At 37.9% G+C, this 23,527-nt stretch overlaps 1 protein-coding gene across 15 annotated transcripts in view; it reads right to left on the reverse strand.

Annotated features, from left to right (window-relative positions):
- Positions 1-6,662: 6,662 nt before the first annotated feature.
- The window catches only part of epb41l2 (erythrocyte membrane protein band 4.1 like 2), a 309,675-nt gene continuing 292,810 nt past the window's right edge, over positions 6,663-23,527 (reverse strand). For 14 of the 15 annotated variants that reach the window (XM_051924135.1, XM_051924129.1, XM_051924130.1 and 11 more), the window contains 2 exons: positions 22,328-22,442; positions 6,663-7,631 (listed from right to left, as the gene is read on the reverse strand). In XM_051924135.1, the coding sequence (XP_051780095.1) occupies positions 22,335-22,442 (108 nt within the window). In that variant the 3' untranslated portion in view covers positions 6,663-7,631; positions 22,328-22,334. The remainder of the gene's footprint in view (positions 7,632-22,327; positions 22,443-23,527) is intronic. The other variant, XM_051924131.1, reaches the window with a different exon arrangement.

The raw sequence follows: 23,527 nt of genomic DNA on the forward strand, positions 1-23,527 counted from the left end.
TAATAAAACATTTGATTTATAGAGCAACTGACCGAAATATTCAAAAGGCTTCATGGAATACATGACAGCTGTTCACATGTGCATTTTACACTTTGGAGTACAGACAGATTAAGTGACGTCTGCAAGGGGTTACATGTGGGACTTGAACCCAAGGCCATGTGGGTAATAGTACACTGCCTGTATGAGAAACAAGTTGAAATAGTCATAAAAATATGTGAAAGGAGCAATGGTTATTAGTGAACAAGTGGGCAGGGAACAGGGGGCTGGAGTAAGCTGATTTGTGCCTTCTATTAAATAAATGGATGTTCTGCATTTTAATCAGTTCTTGGGTATGATGGAGCTGGTGAGTGCCAATGTGTGCGTGTTGGCTGGACATGCAAGGAAGAATCTCACTGTGCTTTTTGCATGTGACAATAATGAATCGTCATAAACTCAATCAGTTTTATTGCTCTACATGTGCACTTCAGCTAATGACAATCATTTAATTTACATCACAAGACAGCCTGTGATGGAGAGAAGTCTGAACTACAGCAATACACTTTTATCAAATTCAAATACAGAGTAGTGCTTATGGTTTACAAAGCCTTAAATAATCTCACGCCATCCTATATCTCAGAATGTCTTTCACCTTACACTCCAAATCGTAACCTTAGATCTTCAAATGAGTGTCTGCTTATTATTCCAAGAGCAAAACTTAAAAGAAGTGGTGAGGTAGCCTTCTGCTGTTATGCACCTAAAATCTGGAATCACTTACCAATAGGAATTCGCCAGGCTAATACAAGGGTGCACTTTAAAAAAAAATGCTAAAAACACATTACTTTAACATGGCTTTCTCATAGCTTCATTTTAGTTTAACCCTGATTTTATATATTTTCATTGAATTATTTTTATCACGGCTCCACAATCTGTACTAACACCTACTTTCTCAGTTCTTCTTTTTCTGGTTTTCTGTGGTGGTGATTTGTGCCACCTCCACCTGATCAAAGCACTGTGCAGTCATTGCATTGATGGACTGAAGGCCAGGGGACCACATGACCATCATCATCAAATTCTTCCATGTGAACCCTGAATAGCATGAGGACTGATTGAGATCATTTATGTTAGGTAGAATGCCTAGAGGGGGCTGGACGGTCTTGTGGCCTTTGAACCCCTGCAGAATTTGTTTTTTTTTCCAGTTTTTTGTTTTGTTTTGCTTTTTTCTGTCCTCCCTGGTCATCAGACCTTACTTTATTCTTTGTTACTTAGTATTGCCTAATCTTATTTTATATATTTTTTCTTTCTTCATCTTGTAAAGCACTTTGAGCTACATAATTTGTATGAAAATGTGCTATATAAATAAAAGTTGTTGTTATACTATTAGTGATGGGAGCTAACAGCAAAGAACATGTAAGAAGGCAAAGCTCCACTATCATAACAGCATATCTTAAAAAGCATGTCAGCCTGTTAGGCATGCAAGCACTAGTGATATCCAGCAGATAAAGCGAATGAATGCAGTAAGTTTCATTGGGCCTCACACCCAGTTTTAACAAGTGACATCTAGCAGATGAAGGCATCAAATGGTGCACAAACGTTTAAGGCAGATACAATCAATTCTTGTTATCCACAGGGGTTTATGCTCCTGAAAACATCAGAGATGCGGAAAACAAGAATACTGAAACATTCATTCTATGGGGAAAATGGTGTTGGATTCTGGCAGGACACCACCTTGGTGATACAGAGTTGGGCAGGCATGCCGACCCTCAAGACTCCTTTCAATGTTTCACCAACTGAAACCCTGTTACGACTTTTACTTCCACTATAGTCAAGTCCTATCGTCTTTTAGGCACTCTGCCACAGGCCTCAATGACTACAGTGGGGCTGATCCAAGGACCTCACCAAACAATCCAATTGATAGTAGCAATGGATGTTGTGTACAAAGGCAGGGACTTAATCAGCACAAGCTTATGACCAGCACTTACAACTGCAAGCCCTTGCCAGGTATACGTTTCAGTGGCAACCCCATGTGTGCAGTCCCGGACATCTAAGGGCATCAGAGACCTGCTATCGCTCAATGTCACTTGTCGCTCATGCACAATAGGCCTCTCAGAATTTATATATATTTTTTTGCTGCATATGGCCACGAATACAATCCTCTGATGTTAATCCCTGAGCCCATCCTGTGACCCACAGCGAGGACCTTATCTGTGAATAGGCGGGATTAGACCACCGGTGTTACAAAATTGGTTACATTTTTATAGTAGCAGATAAGTGAATACATGGGAATGGAATATATACGGTAGTGCATGAGTAAAGAAAACATATCTGTGTTCACAAGAGAACACAGAAACTGTAGGCACAATAAACTAGTGGTAAACAAAAAACAGCTTTTTATATAATAAAGTTCCCCCTTGTGCCCACTATTAATATTAATAACAAACTTTTTTATTTTGTGCTCTCTTATAATTCAGTCAAGTTTATTGTCATGTGCACATAGTACAGTGAAATTCATACTTGAAGTTGACAACTAGAGAATTCCTTTACAATCCACTTGCCAAGTACATTTGTTCATATACAGCATATATTCTTTACAGCTGGAGCACCAGCATGTTGGGTGACTTGCCGACTTACCTGATCACAAGGCCACACTGCACTGCTACTCCATGCACTCTGTGCTCCATGGAAACTTTATGCAAACATTTAATCTTCTACTTTCTGTGACAAACAGCTGACCCCAGAAGCATGCTAAGGTATGCAGATTGTCAGGTTTATGTGTTTGTTAGGCTCATAATTTCTAATTGAAGGATAGAAATCAGGCGGGTAATTACAAGACTCAAACAAAATCAAGTTGAGTAAGGCTCACCTACAGAGATGTGGCACCATCCACAAGTCACATGAAGAGGTTAGACTTCATTCATGGTGTCCATTACAATACAGGTAGCCCTGTTTTGGGACAATGAATTGTTCCCTGGTTTCTGATTTTGGAATGATTTCTTACTCAAGTCTCCCCATTTTGTATGTTGTTTTATATGGAAATCGGACAACTGCTACTGGATGCCACATGGTTTCTATTTTATTTTTTTGGTGTGCCCCCATGCTACCATCCTTGTCTATTACACCATTGCATTCAGTGGTTTGATGGAACAGATGACACCTACCAGATCAATGGTGCCAGGAGCGTCTTTATCACTAGCCTTATGTGTCTGACAGTTCAGCCTAACCGATGCCATGCTGATACACACACAAAGATTGGTGGGCGGCTTGTGCCATTCATCAGTTATGAGAAAGCCAGGATTTATGTTGTAAAACAAGGAAGGAATGTTCTTTTCAATTCAAGCTTCAAGCAGAGAAAGTTTTCATGATGTGATGTGATTTGTTGAAAAGCTGTAAAATTTGCAGACTTTACCCAATTGTTATTTGTGTTTCTGGTGCTCCATTTAAATGAAGACTTTGTTAAAATGTCCACGTATGCTACTTATTAAATGTTTTAATATTACTGTTACTGATCTATTGCTGTAGACATGAGTATAGCTGCAATCACAATCTGATTCTTGAAGGAATGCTTGATTTGATACAATGTCAAACTTTCCCAGTGTAAGACTCACACACTTTTTGCATCCCAGCTTTTTGTTATATTGCAAGGTGTTGTATGACTTTGTTATTCACATGTAATCACTTGACTAGAATTGCACCCAACCTGCTTCCTTCGTCCTGAAGCTTCTCAAAGCTTCCACAAGCCAAGTCCAACTGAGCTTCTTGGATTAGCCAGGCACTTGCCAGCAAACCATATGTCTAGGTCAGGCCCTCCGTGGGGATCTCTGGACTCCTTCTCCAGGCTTCACTTAACCATGGGAGTCTCATACAAGTTTACCGTAGGTACCTTTACTCAAAGCCCAAGGTTTCAACCAACCTAGATCTAAAAATGACTGTGTCCCCTCCACCATGATAGACTTTAGCACTCATTTGAGTAGTTAGAGATATTTGGAGGGATGTGATTGAGAGGAACGCCTGCCTGATGTGAATGTGACTGCTGAATTGCTATTGGTAGGGAGATGGCTTAAATAAATGCAGGATCTTCTAGACAGAACTGGAAAACAAAAATGGATTGTGTGGGCGAGATGGGAATGAGTGGTGGCTGGCTGCCTCTGCTTCTCCTGCGTCTTGGGGAGGTCAGGGGCAATGAGTCAATGAGACCTCAGCAGGTGGGACAGCTGCCAAAATCCGCAGCCAAAAGGTGATCAGCACCATTCATGGTGAAATCTTATGACTTCAAAAATTTGAGAAGCAAAGAAGATTCTTCCATGTGAAGCCTGTAAACCATGAGGACTAATTTACAGTAGGGGCTGGATGGTCTTTTGGCCTTGGAACCCCTGCAGATTTTGTTTTTTTCTCTCCAGCCCAGCTGGATGTTTTTTCTCTCCTCCTGGCCATTTGATCTTACCTTTTCTTTGTTACATGCTGTGTAATATTACAGTGATCCCTCGCTATATCACGCTTCGCCTTTCGTGGCTTCACTCTATCGCGGATTTTATATGTAAGCATATTTAAATATATATCGCGGATTTTTTGCTGGTTCGCGGATTTCTGAGGACAATGGGTCTTTTAATTTCTGGTACATGCTTCCTCAGTTGGTTTGCCCAGTTGATTTCATACAAGGAACGCTATTGGCAGATGGCTGAGAAGCTACCCAACTTACTTTTCTCTTTCTCTCTCTTGTGCTTTCTCTGATCCTGACGTAAGGGGTGTGAGCAGGGGGGCTGTTCGCACACCTAGACAATACGGACGCTCGTCTAAAAATGCTGAAAGATTATCTTCACTTTGCTACCTTCTGTGCAGCTGCTTAGTGAAGCCACGGTGCTTCGCATACTTAAAAGCTCGAAGGGCACGTATTGATTTTTGCATGTTTGTTTTTCTCTGTCTCTCTCTATCTCTCCCCCTGCTCCTGATGGAGGAGGTGTGAGCTGCCGCCTTCAACAGCTTTGTGCCGCGGTGCTTCGCATACTAAAAAGCCAAACAGCCCTATTGATTTGTTTGCATTCTCTGTCTTTATGACAGTCTCTGCTCCTGAGGCGCACTCCTTTGAAGAGAAAGATATGTTTGCATTATTTTAATTGTGAGACAGAACTGTCATCTCTGTCTTGTCATGGAGCACAGTTTAAACTTTTGAAAAAGAGACAAATGTTTGTTTGCAGTGTTTGAATAACGTTCCTGTCTCTCTACAACCTCCTGTGTTTCTGCGCAAATCTGTGACCCAAGCATGACAATATAAAAATAACCATATAAACATATGGTTTCTACTTCGTGGATTTTCTTATTTCGCGGGTGGCTCTGGAACGCAACCCCCGCGATGGAGGAGGGATTACTGTATTGCCTAATCTTGTTTATGTTTTATATTAACTTCCTTTTAATTTAATATTGTAAAGCACTTTGAGAAGTCACCTGAAGTAACACTAGCAGGAAGTTCTTCAGATTTGGTTGAGAACTACCAGCAAGACAAGATGAAAACAGCCACATATTTGGCCAAAACAGAACCACTACTATGTCTTTTATGTAATATGGAGACCAAAACTATACTAGGTTGAGATACAAGAAAGAAAATTCAAGACTTTACTCAAACCTCATATTCAGAAAGTACACTGTGGATTCCCACATGGTCATGGAACAGTAGAATAACTCTTTCTTTGCACATCGGACACCTCTGAGGAGTTAATAACAGTTTGCCACTTCTGCCTACATGTGCTTTGTAGACTTATTTGGCTCACGTAGGCTAAATAATTTTGGGCAAAATGCTGCAAGAAAACTGAGTTATGTGACAGCTGCTGACTGCTATTCAGTCCCTGTATTGTTGGAGAAAGAACTGTGTGTGCATACTCATTAAGTTGAGTCAGCTTAGCGCATCCACCAAAGGTACATCAAAGCTCCCCTCTCGTTTGTGATGTTCAAAACACAAAATCAGAGCACAGGCTTGGGAAATGTCAACTTTGGGGAACTGAGGGTTGCATCTCTAGTGTCTTGCTCTAATCTGGCACATAATGATACACTCCTTGACAGTGGGGATGAGGTTTAGTACCTCTAGCTTGGTGGTCACAGCCCTTTCCTAGAAAAAAGCCTTGGTCTCTGCAGATCAGAGGGAACATGGAGTTTGAGTAGCTCAAAGGTACATGATCATGAGACTTTAACATACAAATGCTGCAACATTGCTCAAACACTAATGCAGACAAAACAATGTATTCCGACACTAGTAATCTGATGTTACGTGAATGACTTGATCAAGAAAGGGCAAAGCTTTCCATGGGCCTAAATGACTGTCTGTTTGATAAACAAGATCTGGCTAAATGGGAGTTCATGATATTTATTGTCTTTACCAAAAGTTTATTAATCTTGGAATGACAGTCTTTTTTGCTAATAATGACCAGGGGGGTTAACAGAATAGATACGTTTTTGCACTCCACTTATTGACCAAAGCCATTTCAGCGATGTCTTAAACACATAAACAGGCCTGAAAATCTTTAGTGGATGTGGCAAAGAAGCAATTGGCCATGCACTTCTGCCAACACCCCGACAAATTAATGATGTTAATGTGAATGATAATTTTTTTTCAGATAATATATACAACCCTGTTTTACATTTTACTAATATAAAGTTAAATCAATTTATCTAGAAAAAAAATACAAAGAAAAAAAGAGTCAGAGAATAAAGTTTTATTTTAAGTGTTACTGGGAGGAAACACATATTATAAGTGGCTAAAAATCTAACTTTCATTTTTTACTAGACACTTGGAGGTAAAAGGAATCAACTTACTTATGGTGATTCAGAAAGCTATTTCATATTTCAGGAAGAACTAAGTCAAAAGAATCTGCCTTCTTCTTTTTTAAAACTTTGCTTTATTGTCAAAAAAAGTATGTAGGCACAATTCTAGCAAGAAAATGCACCAAGGAAATGCTAATCAGTTTACACATTAAGACAAAGTGTTTTTACAAGTAGCAAAAGTATTTCAATTAGTGGAGCTAGAAAGTATGAAAAAAGCATATTTGTAAGCTGCTTAAATTGTAGAAGATTTAAGTTGGAGGTAGATAATCTCCATCTCCCCAACACAGGATGGTTACCTTGACTAAATAAGAAAGAACTGTTGGCACTGTACTACAAAAAAAAAAAAAAATGAAATTGACACAGTGCTTCGTCCAAACCAGGCTGCATTAAAAAGTAGTTAAAATATTGAAACATTTTAAAAATTGTCTAATACACAAGTATGCAAAAGAAATGGCATCCAATTTCAATCTAAACATATAACTTTTACTAAACCTTTACAAAACCATTCTTTTTTAATCCTTATTAATAAGCTGTAACTAATATCAATCTGTACAAAAATGGAAAACGGTCCAAAATGAATTGGAAATAATAATCAAAATAATTAAAAAGAGATAACTTCTTTTCATGTAGTAAGTGGTAAACATTTTGCAACAGCACAAAAAAAAAGCTAGGAATGTTAAAGTGGTTTTCTTATAAACAAGTATAAAAGTGAGACCAGGTAATCAGACAAATCTACCGACTTCAGACTTCACGGAGCTCTTCAGGACCTCTTCCAGTAGCTTCAGAATGAAGATGGTTACGGCTGCTTAGTTTAGGATGTGCTTCACAGTCTCTTAGATTCATTTCTAGAACAACAGAAAGAATTCTTTGTTAAGTGATAACTATATCCTTTTAACTACAAAAACGGTGTCTCCCAATAATATATATAAATGATTTTGTTAAAAAATAAAGTCATCCAAAAAAGAGATAAATAGATGCACGAGAAAGCATTGGAAATACCACCTGTAACATTCTCCTACGTCTGCATTCTTTTTATAAGTTCATCCTAAGAGACACACTGAAATCAGAAAATGAAGGAGTTGTAAAACCTACTTGGATCTCCTTGGAGATGTTACTTGGTCCTCCAGGCTTACATAGACAAACTAATCTGAAGCCAGTCTGTCTTGGCTAACTGGTGGTGTATTACATTTATAAAACCCTTTACTTTGCATATCAGAATAAACCGATAACAAACCATGCAGCAATAGTCTGTGTGCTACAACATGCATTAATCCAAACACTTACAGAAGCACTTTTTGTAGAATAGTAGTAGTGGCCTGCTGCTTAGTCTTCACGGTGCAATCATTAATTCGTATATATCCTTTTCCTTCATAAAGGGCTGCAGGATTAAGCTGTTCATATACAGGTCTTTTAAAATGATAAATCTATACAAAAGCAAAACCTCCTACAGGGATTTTCATTTGCATATGGTGATCAAGCAGTAGGGATGGGCGATACCAATATTTTTGAAATCAATACAGACAAGTATTTTATGTGTCAGATTTCCAATACTGATGTTTTTTAAAGAGCATAGGAATTTGTTTTCAAATGATATGTTTTAGAACTGCTAATAATAATGGGTCAGTTTGTATTTACATGAATTAATATCAGGATACAGTATCATGGTTGCCATAACAAATTTATTACAAAGTATATTTTAATAAATTGAACATGTCATGTAATTTTCTAACCTTCTTACTACAGATCATAGATACAGGATGGGAGGTGTATGAGCCAATTCCAGCTGCCACAGGGCGCAAGGTGGCAGCAAACCCTGGACAGGGCACCTATCCATTGCCGAGAAAACACACCAAACACACACAAAGGCCAATTTAGGTTTGCCAGTTCACCTAACCTGCATGTCTATGGACTGTGAGAGGAAACATACGTAGACACTGGGAGAACAGATACAGACTCCATACGCGGAGGGTCCGGGTCACAAACCTTTGTCTCCTTACTGTGAGGCAGCAGCATTACCACTGCACCACCATGCCACCCAGAATGAAAATACATATGGAATAAAGATAACATAAACTTTTATGTTTTAATAAAAATTTGGTTATTGGTTTAATACATGTAAAACAGGCAATCACTTCACCAAAGTACTTAAACTGATCCCCTTAGAACTCTAGCATTTACAAAAGAATAATATTCCCACATTTGCATTCTCTATTATATTCTGCCCTTCTGTTTTATTGAGAAAGATTTTGTCATATTAGCTGTACATTTAGTTAAGTTTCAAACTTATATTTAGAAAAAATAACGCTGACATTTTTATGCTCGATCCTATTTTGCCTCTGCGGATGCAAGGCAGGAACAATCCTTGGACAGGGCGGGAGCCCATCACAGAGTGAACACACACATAAACACACACACACGCACAGACACACACCCACGCGCAGACACACACATATCAGGGGCCAGTTCAATATTGTCAATCCACCTAAAATGCATGTATTTGGTCCATGGGAGGAGACAGGCACACAACACAAGTTTAACATTTAAAAATTAAGTAGAAAAATGATATTTTATTACACTAGATGCTGTTGCGAACACAATTAAAGTACTAAAGTATATTAAATAAAAAGTAAATAATTCATATTTTTATTAACTTTTACTTGGGCACTTATTATTTGGAAAGAAAAACTACTTTCAATGAAAGTTTTCATCTTCAAATTTGGCATAGCTATTAAGTATTTTGCATAGTGTTAAAACTATTCAACATTCTTATTTATGTATATTGGTTATACTGTACCTTTCATTTTAATTAGTAGAAAAAACAAAATGGACAGAACCTGTGACAAAATGCTCTGATAGTGATGTTTTATACTATTATGTGTCCCCCATTATGCACAACGGGCTTTACGTTTCCAAGTATTAATGAGTGGTAAACGGAAAAATGTTAAACTCAACTAAAATGTCTTCAGTAAACCCCCATCTACATAAATCTGCTAGTAGCAGTTACCTGGATAATGTCTCGTGCCTCTTTGAAAACTCTCCTGCAATATTCCTTATCTGGCACCGATTGTAGCTAAATCTATGTGCTTCAGATTTGCATCTTTTTGATGTTTTACAAACATCTTACTGTTGGTCAGCATATGTCCCTTTAAATGTTTTAATGGACTACTTGTTTAACCACTGTACTGTTCACTCTTCTCACAAATATTGCATCAGGCAGCTGTATTCTTTTCCATCTGTAAAAAGTAGCACCATACAAGGCTATGCTTTTGGTCTGCCAATGTCATACACAGTCTGTGCTTGCGCAAGGTGTGTGGGTGTATGGTGTTCTTATGTCACAGAGCGTCTGCTCATTTCAGTATGTGAGAGCAGAAAGTGCATTAGTATATTCTATAACTTTGACAGAACCTTCTTACCATATCTTACAGAAAAAAAAAAACAGTAATCGATATTTTTAATGGTACTTGATAACAAATAAGTACAGTTTGAGTTTCGAAGTATCGATTACTGTGGTATTGATTTGCCCATCCCCATCAAGTAGGTCCAACCCTGAACCTGGATTTGTAAATAAACTAAAACATATAAAGTTCTCAGCATTTCTGGCTTATATTGCAAGTTTCCTGTTTGAGTAGCAAGTCAACATTGATGTTGAAAACTGTAAAGCTACGTATGGTACTATTAAGGAATTTACAAACTTATAGAAAAATACTTCTCTTCAGATTCAGTTCTTAGAGGGCCAGTTCTCTTTATGGGCCACAGTGAGCACAGATTGTTGATTTTTGAAATAAAGAATCAGCACATTAAATGTTCCAAAGAGAATCTCAAGGAATTTGTACTGAGAGATAGTTTTCATAGTTGTGATTCATCACTATGACCAAAAGCCTACACAACAATCAAAACAATGGAAGCATAGTGATATTTTAACACCAACAAAATGCACAGTCCATGTCAGTGCCAGCAGGATCATATCAATAACAGAAAATTCAGACTGGCTACAGAGCAGCAGTTTTACAAGACAAAATACAGTTAGGTCCATAAATATTTGGACAGAGACAACTTTTTTCTAATTTTGGTTCTGTACATTACCACAATGAATTTTAAATGAAACAACTCAGATGCATTTGAAGTGCAGACTTTCAGCTTTAATTCAGTGGGGTGAACAAAACGATTGCATAAAAATGTGAGGCTACTAAAGCATTTTTGTAACACAATCCCTTCATTTCAGGGGCTCAAAGGTAATTGGACAAATGAAATGACTGGAAATAAAATGTTCATTTCTAATACTTGGTTGAAAACCATTTTGCTGGCAATGACAGCCTGAAGTCTTGAACTCCTGGACATCACCAGATGCTGGGTTTCCTCCTTTTTAATGTTCTGCCAGGCCTTTACTGCAGCGGCTTTCAGTTGCTGTTTGTTTGTGGGCCTTTCTGTCTGAAGTTTAGTCTTCAACAAGTGAAATGCATGCTCAATTGGGTTAAGATCAAGTGACTGACTTGGCCATTCAAGAATTTTTCACTTCTTTGCTTTAATAAACTCCTGGGTTGCTTTGGCTGTATGTTTTGTGTCACTGTCCATCTGTATCATGAAATGCCACCCAATCAATTTGACTGCATTTAGCTGGATTTGAGCAGACAGTATGTCTCTGAACACCTCAGAATTCATTCGGCTGCTTCTGTCCTGTGTCACATCATCAATAAACACTAGTGTCCCAGTGCCACTGGCAGCCATGCACGCCCAAGCCATCACACTGCCTCCATCGTGTTTTACAGATGATGTGGTATGCTTTGGATAATGAGCTGTTCCATGCCTTTTCCATACTTTTTTCTTGCCATCATTCTGGTAGAGGTTGATCTTGGTTTCATCTGTCCAAAGAATGTTTTTCCAGAACTGTGCTGGCTTTTTTTGGATGTTCTTTAGCAAAGTCCAATCTAGCCGTTCTATTCTTGAGGCTTATGAGTGGCTTGCACCTTGCAGTGTACCCTCTGTATTTACTTTCATGCAGTCTTCTCTTTATGGTAGACTTGGATATCGATACACCTACCCCCTGGAGAGTGTTGTTCACTTGGTTGGCTGTTGTGAAGGGGTTTCTCTTCACCATGGAAATGATTCTGCGATCATCCACCACTGTTGTCTTCTGTGGACGTCCAGGTCTTTTTGCGTTGCTGAGTTCACCAGTGCTTGCTTTCCTTCTCAGGATGTACCAAACTGTAGATTTTGCCACTCGTAATATTGTAGCAATTTCTCGGATGGGTTTTTTCCATTTTCGCAGCTTAAGGATGGCTTCTTTCACCTGCATGGAGCACTCCTTTGACTGCATGTTGTCTGTTCACAGCAAAATCTTCCACATGCAGGCACCACACCTCAAATCAACTCCAGGCCTTTTATCTGCTTAATTGATAATGACACAACGACGGACTTTCCCACACCTGCCCATGAAATAGCCTTTGAGTCAATTGTCCAATTACTTTTGAGCCCCTGAAATGAAGGGATTGTGTTAAAAAAATGCTTTAGTTGCCTCACATTTTTCTGCAATCGTTTTGTTCACCCCACTGAATTAAAGCTGAAAGTCTACACTTCAAATGCATCCGAGTTGTTTCATTTAAAATTCATTGTGGTAATGTGCAGAACCAAAATTAGAAAAAAGTTGTCTCTGTCCAAATATTTATGGACCTAACTGTAACTCATTTGAGTGGCATGGTAAAGTTTTATCAATGTTATCACAAGTGTACTAATCAGGCTCAGTGTACAGAACAGAACTCAACTGCTTTAGCCAGTCAAGCCAAAGGAGAGATCCTTTAGCTCAAGTGACTAATGGCTTTTGACCTCGTGTGTTTTTTTTTTCTAAACCCACTTGCTCTCTGCTACACACAACTTATCTCATGTTGGTTAAATGAACATGATAGCAACTTTAGTTTGCTTCAGTGTTTTAATTTTAATGATCTGCATGGCCTCCGGATCTCATTCCAAAGAAGCACATTTGGGACATTGTGTAATAAGGAGAAGAACCTGCAGGAACTGCATGATGTTATTGAGTCAGCATGGACCAAAATGCCTGAGGAATGCTTCTAACACCTTGTTGAATCCATGCCTTTAAGAATTCATGCTACTCTGGAGGCAAAAGAAGGTCCTAACAGGTGCTGAACAGGTTTACCTAATTACTCTGAGCACTGAGTGCATTCTTTGTATTCTTACACTTCATTTGCCTCCTCTTTCAAAACTTGCTGGAAGGAAGAAGGGAACAATAAAAAAAGAGTGTCAGGATCTCAGGATGCCTCTTAGCCTGCACTTCTCTCTACCACCAAGTCTACCGCCCAGGGCACTCTAAAGCTGAGAGACCATTTAGCCCATTGTAGAAATATGGAGACATTTAACTTGTTTAACTAATTATTAGTCTTGACTTTGGCAATGCCAGTAATTAATTAAATAGCTCGGTAAGGCTCCTAACTTTATTTTTCTTACCTTTCTCTGTTGTGGGAGGCAGGTCTCCAGCCATTGCACATATATCAAGATAACTAAAGCACACTCATTTTAAGAAACAGACTAATACAATTTATTGATAGCTCAATGACTATACAAATATGATAACTGCATAAATATACTGACATATACGACAGGATGCAGACAGAATAGACCAGGACTATTCAATTACCCAAATTCAGTTGGGCCAGATTTTCAAACCAAGAAATTTAGCTGGGCTGGTAAGCTGCAGGTAGTAAGAAATTTTAAAACAAAAAAATAAATAAATAAACATTTTGGTTTTCACATCTCAAAGTGCATAAAATCAAAAAAATATGCACAGTGTTAGGAATAGCATTTGTTTACCTTTTGAAATAAAAAAGTTTGGTCATATATGAGACCCAGGCACATCACAAAGTACATTTAATTGAATAAAAAAGTACTAACAATGCATAAGCTATCAGTGCACAAACCCCTAACAAGTGATAACAGTAACTAACACATATGAATTCAACGTCTACTGCACAATAAGGGAATATAGGTTTGTTTTAAATTACAATATGTGTGATCAGCAGTGCCTTTTTTGTAAACATATGCTTCGTTTGGATCAAGTCTGAGGTACTGTGAAGGTATATAGAGGCAGACAGTCCTAGAGCTACATGTTTTGTTTATATGGTGAAAAAACACTACATTTAAAATCTGAAACTGACAAATCGGCAAGAATTATAATAATAACAATAATTTAACATTGCACTTTACTCACTACTCAAAGCGCTTTGCAAACTTCATTCAGGGAGGACCTGGGACATGAACCCATGATCTACTGTGAAGCAGCGGCACTACCAGAACATCACCTGCATAGCTGCACTATACTGCACAATCCTATACTTGATAGTTTAAAATTACAGACACAGAATGTCCGAAATCGAAAAATATTCACCACAGGTTAATAACGAGCTCTACATTCTACAAAAAAAGTTGTTATGTAGTTCTGCAAAGCAATCAGTGCTTAATTTGATTGAGTTTTAAAGAAAATTCCAAACATTTTACATGTTTTCATCAAATGCAGTCTTCCTAATTCTGAAGGTCGATGGCTGACTGTCATCCTCATAACAGCCATGAATCTGCATATTCGAAGCATGTGAATGGAGGACCAACCAATCATATGAAAAGAGAAGTGCAGGGACAGTGCTTCTTAGTAATGAGGCTCTCATTGGAGTGACAATTAGATTCATTTGCAAAAACCCACATTCACACTAACTTGATGAAACTGAAACACAACCAAGACTCAACACACAATTGATTATAGAATCATTCAATATGTAGTCAAAGCCACAACCAGATGTTGTTGCTGAGGTGCCAGTACAACATACCGGTGCATACAGTCACAAAAGAAAAAAATCACTGTATCATAGACTACTACCACCACTTCTGGACACACAACAACGCGCTGCATTGTGGGATGAATGTTGCTAGGCTATGTGGACTGTTGCATTCATGGTCTGTACTACTGTAGGCATTTATGTATTGAATTGCCGAAGGTCTGCAGAATATGTTTTCTTGGTTTTTCTCTGTGTTTCTGGTGGTACCACAGTCTGGGCCACTCAGAGACTGCTTCTGGGCCTCACGTGGCACCTGCGCTGCAATTTCAATAAGCTGGGACTAGACATTTACATTTACATTTACATCATTTAGCAGACGCTCTTATCCAGAGCGACTTACAACAGTGCTTAGTAGTCTACGACTGTTCTTCAGTCTTTAAGGCTAGGATTAAATCTACTGTCATTAAACAAGTTACCGCTGACCAAGTTGTATACAAAACCCTGCTAGAAGAAAATAGTAAGTTAGTACAACATTTTTTTTTTTTTTTTGAAAAAAAAGGGTAGAAAAAAGTATGGGGACTTTAGTCCAAGTGCTGTTGAAAGAAGTGTGTCTTCAGGCGACATTTGAAGACAGTGAGGGTCTCCGCTGTTCGTACAGCAAGAGGAAGTTCGTTCCACCACTGAGGAGCCAACACTGCAAAGAGTCTTGATGCATGTCGTCCTCTTCTTTTAAGTAAGGGTGGTTCGAGACGTGCAGTGCTTGATGTTCTGAGACAGCGAGAAGTGACACGCTGCTTGACCAGTGCTGATATGTAAGGTGGTGCAGCTCCAGTTTTGGCCTTAAAGGCAAGTGTTAGGGTTTTGAACCTGATGCGGGCAGCCACAGGGAGCCAGTGCAGGTTCCGCAGCAGAGGTGTAGTGTGCGAGAATTTGGGAATATCAAAAACGAGTCTTGCAGCTGCAGACAAACATATAACAAATAGGCTGGCTGTTTACTTGCTATTTAGAGTTCTAATGTATCTTGACGCAGATAAACAGTTTTATGATACCAGTCCTTAAGGATGGTGTCCATTGTTGGGCAGAGTTGTTACTGTGGTTGCTCCGGGTTCAGACACTCTTTACCTTTGCAGTATGGCTCTTTGTCTGTGGTGTACTGTGTTTTTCTTAGCTAGGCTTTTTGCTGTGCCCCCTGCAACTTCATAGAGAAAAGCATTACACTTTCTGGAACAAGAGTTTAGATGTGGAAGTTCCCCACTGGAAGTAATAGTTGCTTCTCAGTTTTCTTAGCCCATTGGCACAAGACTTGGTTTGGCAGAGTGGGCCTCAGTTTTCAGGTCCTCAAACCGAAGAGACTAACAGTTTCTATCTCAAAAAGAGGTTGAATTATAGGCACATTCAGTTACAAAAGCCTGCTTATAGGACCATAATTTTGTTCACCTCAATTGTCACTTTTTCAATTATAGCTCTTTGTTCTGGATTTGGATGTCTATTTGGAGACTTCTGGTATGAAGGTATGTTGTGAAAAGATGTTAAGTTTATCTGTGATTTAAACCTTTGCTAAGTACGGGCTGAGACTGGCACAAACTACAGTCTAACCACTTAGTTTGAAGTGTAAAGTTGGGGGAAAGTGAAGGTGGACATCAGCTTTCCTGCTAAAACAGGCTTTGTCTGTCACTAACAAGCTTAGCAGAATAGGCAATTCCCATTTTGTCCTACACCATTAAGACCAATATAATGTTGCAAACTGTAGAGACAGCAGTAGTCAATAAAAGGAGCTCTAGCCTGGTTTCCTTGGTCCAAAGGAGATTGGTTTCAAGTGGACACCAAGTGGACCACATAAGTAGTTATGAGATAAGCCTCAAAAGGCCCTATAAGCCAGAGAGTAGCTAAACCTGTGAATCTAGAGAAGAGCTGGACAAAAGGTGTACTGACAGCCAAATGATAGGTGTGGGAGAGTAGAAAAAATGTGTGTCTAATGAGAAGGGGGGTGTTTTAGTGTATGTAAAATAGGTAAGTGCAATTGGTATCCCATCTGATAGGAAGGAATTAAGCATTTGTCAGAGATTGCCAAAAAGGCAAAATCAGTTTCAGTAACCCCCTAATGTCTCCAAACGCCATTTTCTCTTTTCACTTGTTAGAATACATTTTTTTAACTCACTGTGTTCTTCTTGCAGTCATTCTAGGTTCAGAGATGGCTCATGAGTGCTTCCTCCAGTCTTTAACATGATATAGTTAGAACAACTGGCAAGAAACCTCAGCCATTCCTTGTATTTGCTAAACTCCAACAACAGATAATGGATAAATGGGTTTGTAGGATGCGAACAACAAATAACTGAACAGAGAAATACCAAATGGAACACCCACAAAGATGTCTGTATTTGATCATCAGCATTTAAATGTCCTTTCTTTAAAGGGACAGAAGGAAATCCAGTAAAGTACTTGCTTAGCATCTGACACCAAAGTACACATGCCACTTTGAATTCTCAGTGGTGACAAAAATAAAACAACAATATACATGCTTATACTGAAATCATCTCTCTTGAGTATATCCATCTGTGAAATGTAAATTTAAATAGCCATGCATGTGTCATACTGCATCAGGCTGCCATTAAAAATGTTACAGGCCTAATGTCAAAATTGTATAATTTATTATATAAACATGATATTTTTTATGAAAACAGGAAATTCTTCTTAGTAATTTACGGTTACTGGTAAGACAGTTTTTAATACTAAAAAAACAAATTACTGGTGCATATTAACCATGTCTTAGATCAGGCCTATTCAAATGGCGGCCTGTGGACCACGTGTGGCCCACAAGCAACCTACAAGTGGCTCAGCCCGTGGTCCCACAAGTGCTCCAGACTGCAACTAATATGGTCTCAAATGCAACCAAAAATAGGCTTTGGCATTTATCATTTCTACGTAGTTTACCAGTTGTGAATGAAATCATTGAAACTTTAAACTAATTATATTGTAACAGATACAAAAGGCCATTTTTTTATTGTTAAGCAAATGTGCCGTTAACACAGGCTTCCCCTTGCATAACCCTGAGCCGCATAAAGGCTAGTTTATATCCCAATTTGGGTGCGAGGGAGTCGCAGTGAAAATTACGTCAGACTTGGGAAAATATAAAATAAAAGTACACAGCGCTGCTGAGGGGATGGCCATGAATTTCAATGAGAGACTGGTTACGCTTGTGCTGGAATAATGAACAAAGGGCTTAATATGATGCAACCGGTCATCAAAACAAAAGGTAGGCATGCAAAACATTTGAAATTCAACTCCCCATCATATATGTGCCCTGTTGTGAATATATCTGTGCCCTGTGGAATTCAGTTGAATTCAGTCGATCTCCTTGTGTTCGTGCATCTTTTTATGCCGTGTTTTTTGATTTAACGCATACTCCATGCAAAATGCCGGCTTACCTGTCAGTAAACTTGTATGAGCAGTTGCCTGCCCGCTGTTTCGCCATGCACAGTGATGTGATGAAGTCTGTGTTTTAAGGCTGAAGGTGTATTACAGTCGTTTTACCGGGCTGCTCTGTGATTAATGACAGACAGTAAACTTTGTTAAAATGATATCAAAAATGCCTCTGTTAGTTGTTACTTCAGTCATTTTGCTGTGAGCAGTATATGTTCTGTTGCCAATAAATACTTCAACGGGAGATCATCAACAAAGAAAATAAGATTTAGTTTAAAAAAATTATAATAGTAATAATTATAATTAATAATTCATTACTTGACACCCAAGAAGTCTGTACAGAAATTTTAAAGACAAATCATTAAAATAAATGTACCAAACCACTTTCACGCCATATGTGGGGTGCCTTTCTCTTAAATATTTAATCAGGTAGTTTTTTTCTAGGGGGCAGGGAAACAATTTCAACAGGAATGGCTTTGTTGTAGAACTCAAAAACCAAATGTAAAAGGGAAACAATTGTTATGGTGTATAAAATCTGTACATTTTGGTTTAATTTTCCATTATATTTTGGTCAAGATAAAACAACAGATGAACTACAATGAAGACACATCAAAACAGGTTTTCTTACACCTCACTTTTAAAACAGCTGTTTCCAACATTGAAAGGAGGACATTCTGGTGGCTTCAATTACTTTATAACCTGGGAAAGGAATCCTGAGCTGATACCTTAGGCTCTTGATTACTTTATGGATGGACATCTGGGACAACAATTGGGTTTATGGCCTGAGAAAGGGAAACTGAGGCAATATAAAAGAACTTTATTATCTGGGAAAGAGTTTGAACAAAATTCATCAATCAGATTGACAGCCAGCCAATCAGGTGCATGTGTTGCGAAACCAAGGCATGACATTTCATAATAAATATGCCTTGGTTTGAAAGAGGAGCAAAAGGAGGAGAAGAAGAAAGAGAAGAAGGTGAAGAAGAGGAACAGACGAAGACGGCACTGGTCGTCAGAAAGGCATCATGAATATCGATTGCTAAATCAAACGCCTCCCTGGGACATTCATCCTTGTCATCTGTAACTTTTTCGTAAGCTATTCCTAAAGACTATATACTCAGACTTTCCTATCAGTACCTATTTTATATTATTCTTTGTTTCAGTGGTATTATTATTATTCTTGTAATAAATACCATGCTGCTTTTAACTTTCTATGCTTTGTCTTAATGTCTAGAGTGATTGAATTAATAAGTTAGATTTCTTTGAGCACCTGGTGACAGCCAGATTTTTTGCCATTATTTCTGTGCTGCGAGGTTTATAAGGCTGAGAGTGAGGGCGCCACTCAAAAGAAGGGACAGTACGATAAAGAGAAGGTATTCTTGGCTGATAAATGGCCTATAGTCAACAGTGCTGAGTCTTTGTATATTTAAATGTATTCTTGTAGACCAAAAGTAATATTTAGGTCTGAGATATCACTAAAACATCGTATGTTGTTCGTGCCGATAATAAGTAAGTCTCTTGAAGTGCTGAGTGACAGGCTGATGTGTGGTTTAAAGTGCTAAGGGTTAATCAGCATGTGTGTGTTATTCATGGGGCACTGTTGTGGTTAGGGTCTGTGTGTGTGTGTTTATCTATGTGTGTATGTGTTCATTTTAAAGTGCAACAGTAGACCAACCCGATAACAAACTTGACGAGAACATTTACCCTTGAGAAAACAGGTAAAGGGTAAGTAGAGGGAAATACTACGATAATACAACAACAATGAATAAACATTACTTGTTTTTAAATACATTCATTTGTGTTGATTTAAAATTTGTCATTACCTGCTGCTTACCAGCTGCTGAAAATGTCTGACCTAGCTGAATTTCTTGGTTTAAAAATCTGGCCCAGCTGAAATTGTAATTGAATAACCCTGTCTTAGATAGACAGAAGGCAAAAGAAATGAATGAAACTGATTAGGAGAATAAACTTTGTTAAAACAACTAGAAATTCTGTAACCAAAAGTCCATCTTATCATTTACTAAACCATGAAAACAGTAAAATTGTGGTTAGTAATACAAAGTCCTCAATACTTATTAACACTTGAATTGAAACTGAAATGCAAAGCAAAGCCGGAAGATTTTTTTTTTAGATAAGCAAAAAGTGTGTGGTGCGGACCTTTATATTGCCACAATAATTACATCACACACCACACACTTCCAGTTACATTTTCTAGCAATGTTGTAGCTATCACCTCTCAAAAAAGGTGCGGCCTTAAGAAAGTAAAATGACAACAGACAAGATGAAAAATATTTTCAGCTATTCCAAAACTGATTACCACCAAGAAATAAGAGCAAGAAAATTGATTTCATGATTCAGAAAGCCTGTAATAGAATATTAACATCTTGAAAAGAAGCTCTGAAAAATGTGAAAAAAATGTAACACAAGACCAGCTCCTAATAATATTATAGAGAAAGAAGGCTCTTCTCCCCTGTTTGAAAAACTTCATACAGTTAGATTCTTTTTTTACCTTTTAAAATTCTTCTTGGTTTCTTAGTTTTAATTCTGTAAAGAAATGTATCTCCTTCCCTTTAGGTATTTAATTAGTCATTATTGAAGGTTAACTAGTTACAAACAATTCTTTATGTAAGTTAAAAGACATTTTTACATAATGCATTAATCATTCAGGTCTCTACTACTAAAAATAGAAAAAAGGGAAGGAACAAAGAAAACACAGAAGCAAGCCGGCATTTATAGATTAGTAAGAAGTTTATAGCTTTTGAATCTGATAAAAGATTAGCATTAAATAGGGTTGGTTAAGGACAGGGTTGAAAAAGGGCTACCATACACTGAAGAATTTCAGAATTGTTGCTAGTTTTTAGGCAGACAGGGTTGAAAAAGGGCTACCATACACTGAAGAATTTCAGAATTGTTGCTAGTTTTTAGGCATTATAATAAATATTATTTTCACTGTAAGACTATAGGATGGGTTTTTTAAGATGAACAGTAGTAATGACATCTTTGAGAAGTGATGTACCAAGCAAACTTTACACATTCTCAAAGTTCGCTTTGCTTTCTTATGAGGAATTTAATTGGGAGTACAGAGGAAATCCCTGGGGTATAAAATGAGGAGCACCAGGTTTATCAAATATTGATCTTTACACTTTTTAGAAGAGAACCAGAAGGATTTCAGTAAGGATAAGGCATGCCAAGAATTTAACTCAAATTCCAAAGAGATTGCCCAACCCAAGAAGGTCAATTCCACAAAATGGAGTGCCGTTCCTTCCAATCATATGATCAAACACAACTATAAGGGAGGAGTGGGAACAGAGTTAGTCAGTTCACTTACAATGCAAGAGTAGGAAACTCCACCACAATCATAAACTACACCAAACTGTAATTGAAGAAGCTTTATGGAACAATGAGAAATATTTGAAATCCTTTCAGGGCCCAGCTCTGTAATTTGAAAGAATGTGGGGACTTTCAGGGTAACGTGGTTGAAAACGTAGATCTAGCTAACAGGTTAATGAAGATAGAATTGAAAACTCCATCAAAGCCATTGTAAGTCAGTCAGTCATTTTCCAACCAGTGTTCTGGTTAATTGAGATGACAATGTGTAGATATTTACTTTTGCATGCTCTGGTTTTCATGCATCAGAGGTGTCTAATTTTATAATGTGAAAAATATAAAAAACAAACTGCTTATACAGCATGTCTGCATTTTTTATTCTTGATATTCACTTCCCAACACACAATACTATGTTCTGGAATAGCAATGCCTTTACTGATCAACTGCATTTTTTCCCAACACAATGGCATCCCAGAATATAAACAATGTGAATACTATTTCCCTGTATGGGTTAAATTAATTGATTTACTGAACTAATTTGAAAAATACAGTATTGTCAATCAAAGGCATCCTTATATTATTCATTCATTCAATCATCCATCCACTTTCTAAGCCACCTTTAATCATTAGAGGATCACAGGGCAGGAACAAACTGTAGACTGGATGCTAGGACATCACATACATTCCTCCACTTACTCATTCATGCTGAGATAGTATAGCGTTGTTAATAAATCAACACATGCATCATAAAACAAAAATTAAACTGCACCGGGTTTGAGGAAAACACAAGTAAAATGATACAAAGTATATACAGTATGTGTTAGTACTGAAGGGTTTGCTGCTTTATTAGTGGAAAGGATGAAAGATAAAAATATTAATTCTGGCAAAATGTTTATAGGTAAAGACTGCAAGACTGCAGAGGGCTTCCTCTTGATTTAAGCAGACTCAAGCAAGCAAAGCTGGTAGAGAGCAGAGTATGCTTAGGAGCAGGACTACTGGCTGGGGGTGCTACTTTCCCTTACCTTGCACTTAATCGTCCCCCTCCTCTGTGAGTTCTGTTTCTTTATGCACCACCACCCTGGTCACTGACATGTCAGGGTGCTGTTCTTTGGCTTCCTTTATTGCTTGGGCCAAGGCCTACCCAGAATTACAAATAAAAAGTGTTGAGGTTAAAAATAAAATTTAACTAAAAATAAACTGAAATAAAATAAAATTCAACAAAATAAAAAGTAAATGATTGTCATCATTACAAATGTATTAAGTGTTTTTGGAATCAATTACACTGTGAGAAATTGTTATCTAATGTGGTGTAAAATCAAGACTTATAAAGTTTGCAAGCTTCAACCCACAAAATAAAACAACAGTACTGAGGGGAAACCGAGCTGCAACTGAAAGGTGCTGCAGCATCATCTATAATTAATGTGGCTTTTCTATTGTGTATTTTAAGAGATTAGAAAGAACAGCAATGTCACATAAGAAAAATAGTCAAGAACAGAAAAGAATTAGCATAGAGAAAGGAATGAAGTGCTGGAACAGGTGTGCTGTCTACTGGATCTGATGCAAGATGGACAGAGAAAAATGGCAGCTGTTACCTGAGGGTACTAAGAGTAGAATAGTAAATTCATTCCATCTGTAAACTATAAAAGTGACTTCTCAAACACCTACTTGATAAATAGATTGAACCAGAGAATCCAAACAAAACTAATGTGATTTGAGCAAGACAACATTTTACAACATCAAAATATGCAATCCTAACTGACAGGAATCCATTCATTTGGACTTTTTCTTGGTCAGGATACTAGAACTTAACGTAAATATCCTGTTAAGACATGGGCAACACTAGAATCCAAAAAGGTAGGGTTGACATAGACAGAATCAATAAACAGGTCTTCACACAAATGCACCAAAAAATGAAAATGAGCAAAAAAGAAAAAAATCTGGTTAGTTATTTCTTGGAAATGTAAATTTTAGCATGTTTAAACATGTCAGCACATGTTGGGATAGTCGGTCCTTCATTTCAGAATGTTGTTTTAAAATGTCATGTCAGTAATGCCAAGAATCCCCTTTGAATTTCCACAAAAAATGAGAAAAATGTACTATGACCAAATAAAATGAAGACCCAGTTAGTCGAGCCTACATCGGCACCTCAAAATCAAAAGAGAGCTGATTGAACTATCATAGATGTTCTTCAAAATCAAGCCAACCTCACACAAGAATCAAAA

The sequence above is a fragment of the Erpetoichthys calabaricus genome, chromosome 3, assembly GCF_900747795.2.
Source record: "Erpetoichthys calabaricus chromosome 3, fErpCal1.3, whole genome shotgun sequence".
In the NCBI taxonomy this organism is placed as follows: domain Eukaryota; kingdom Metazoa; phylum Chordata; class Cladistia; order Polypteriformes; family Polypteridae; genus Erpetoichthys; species Erpetoichthys calabaricus.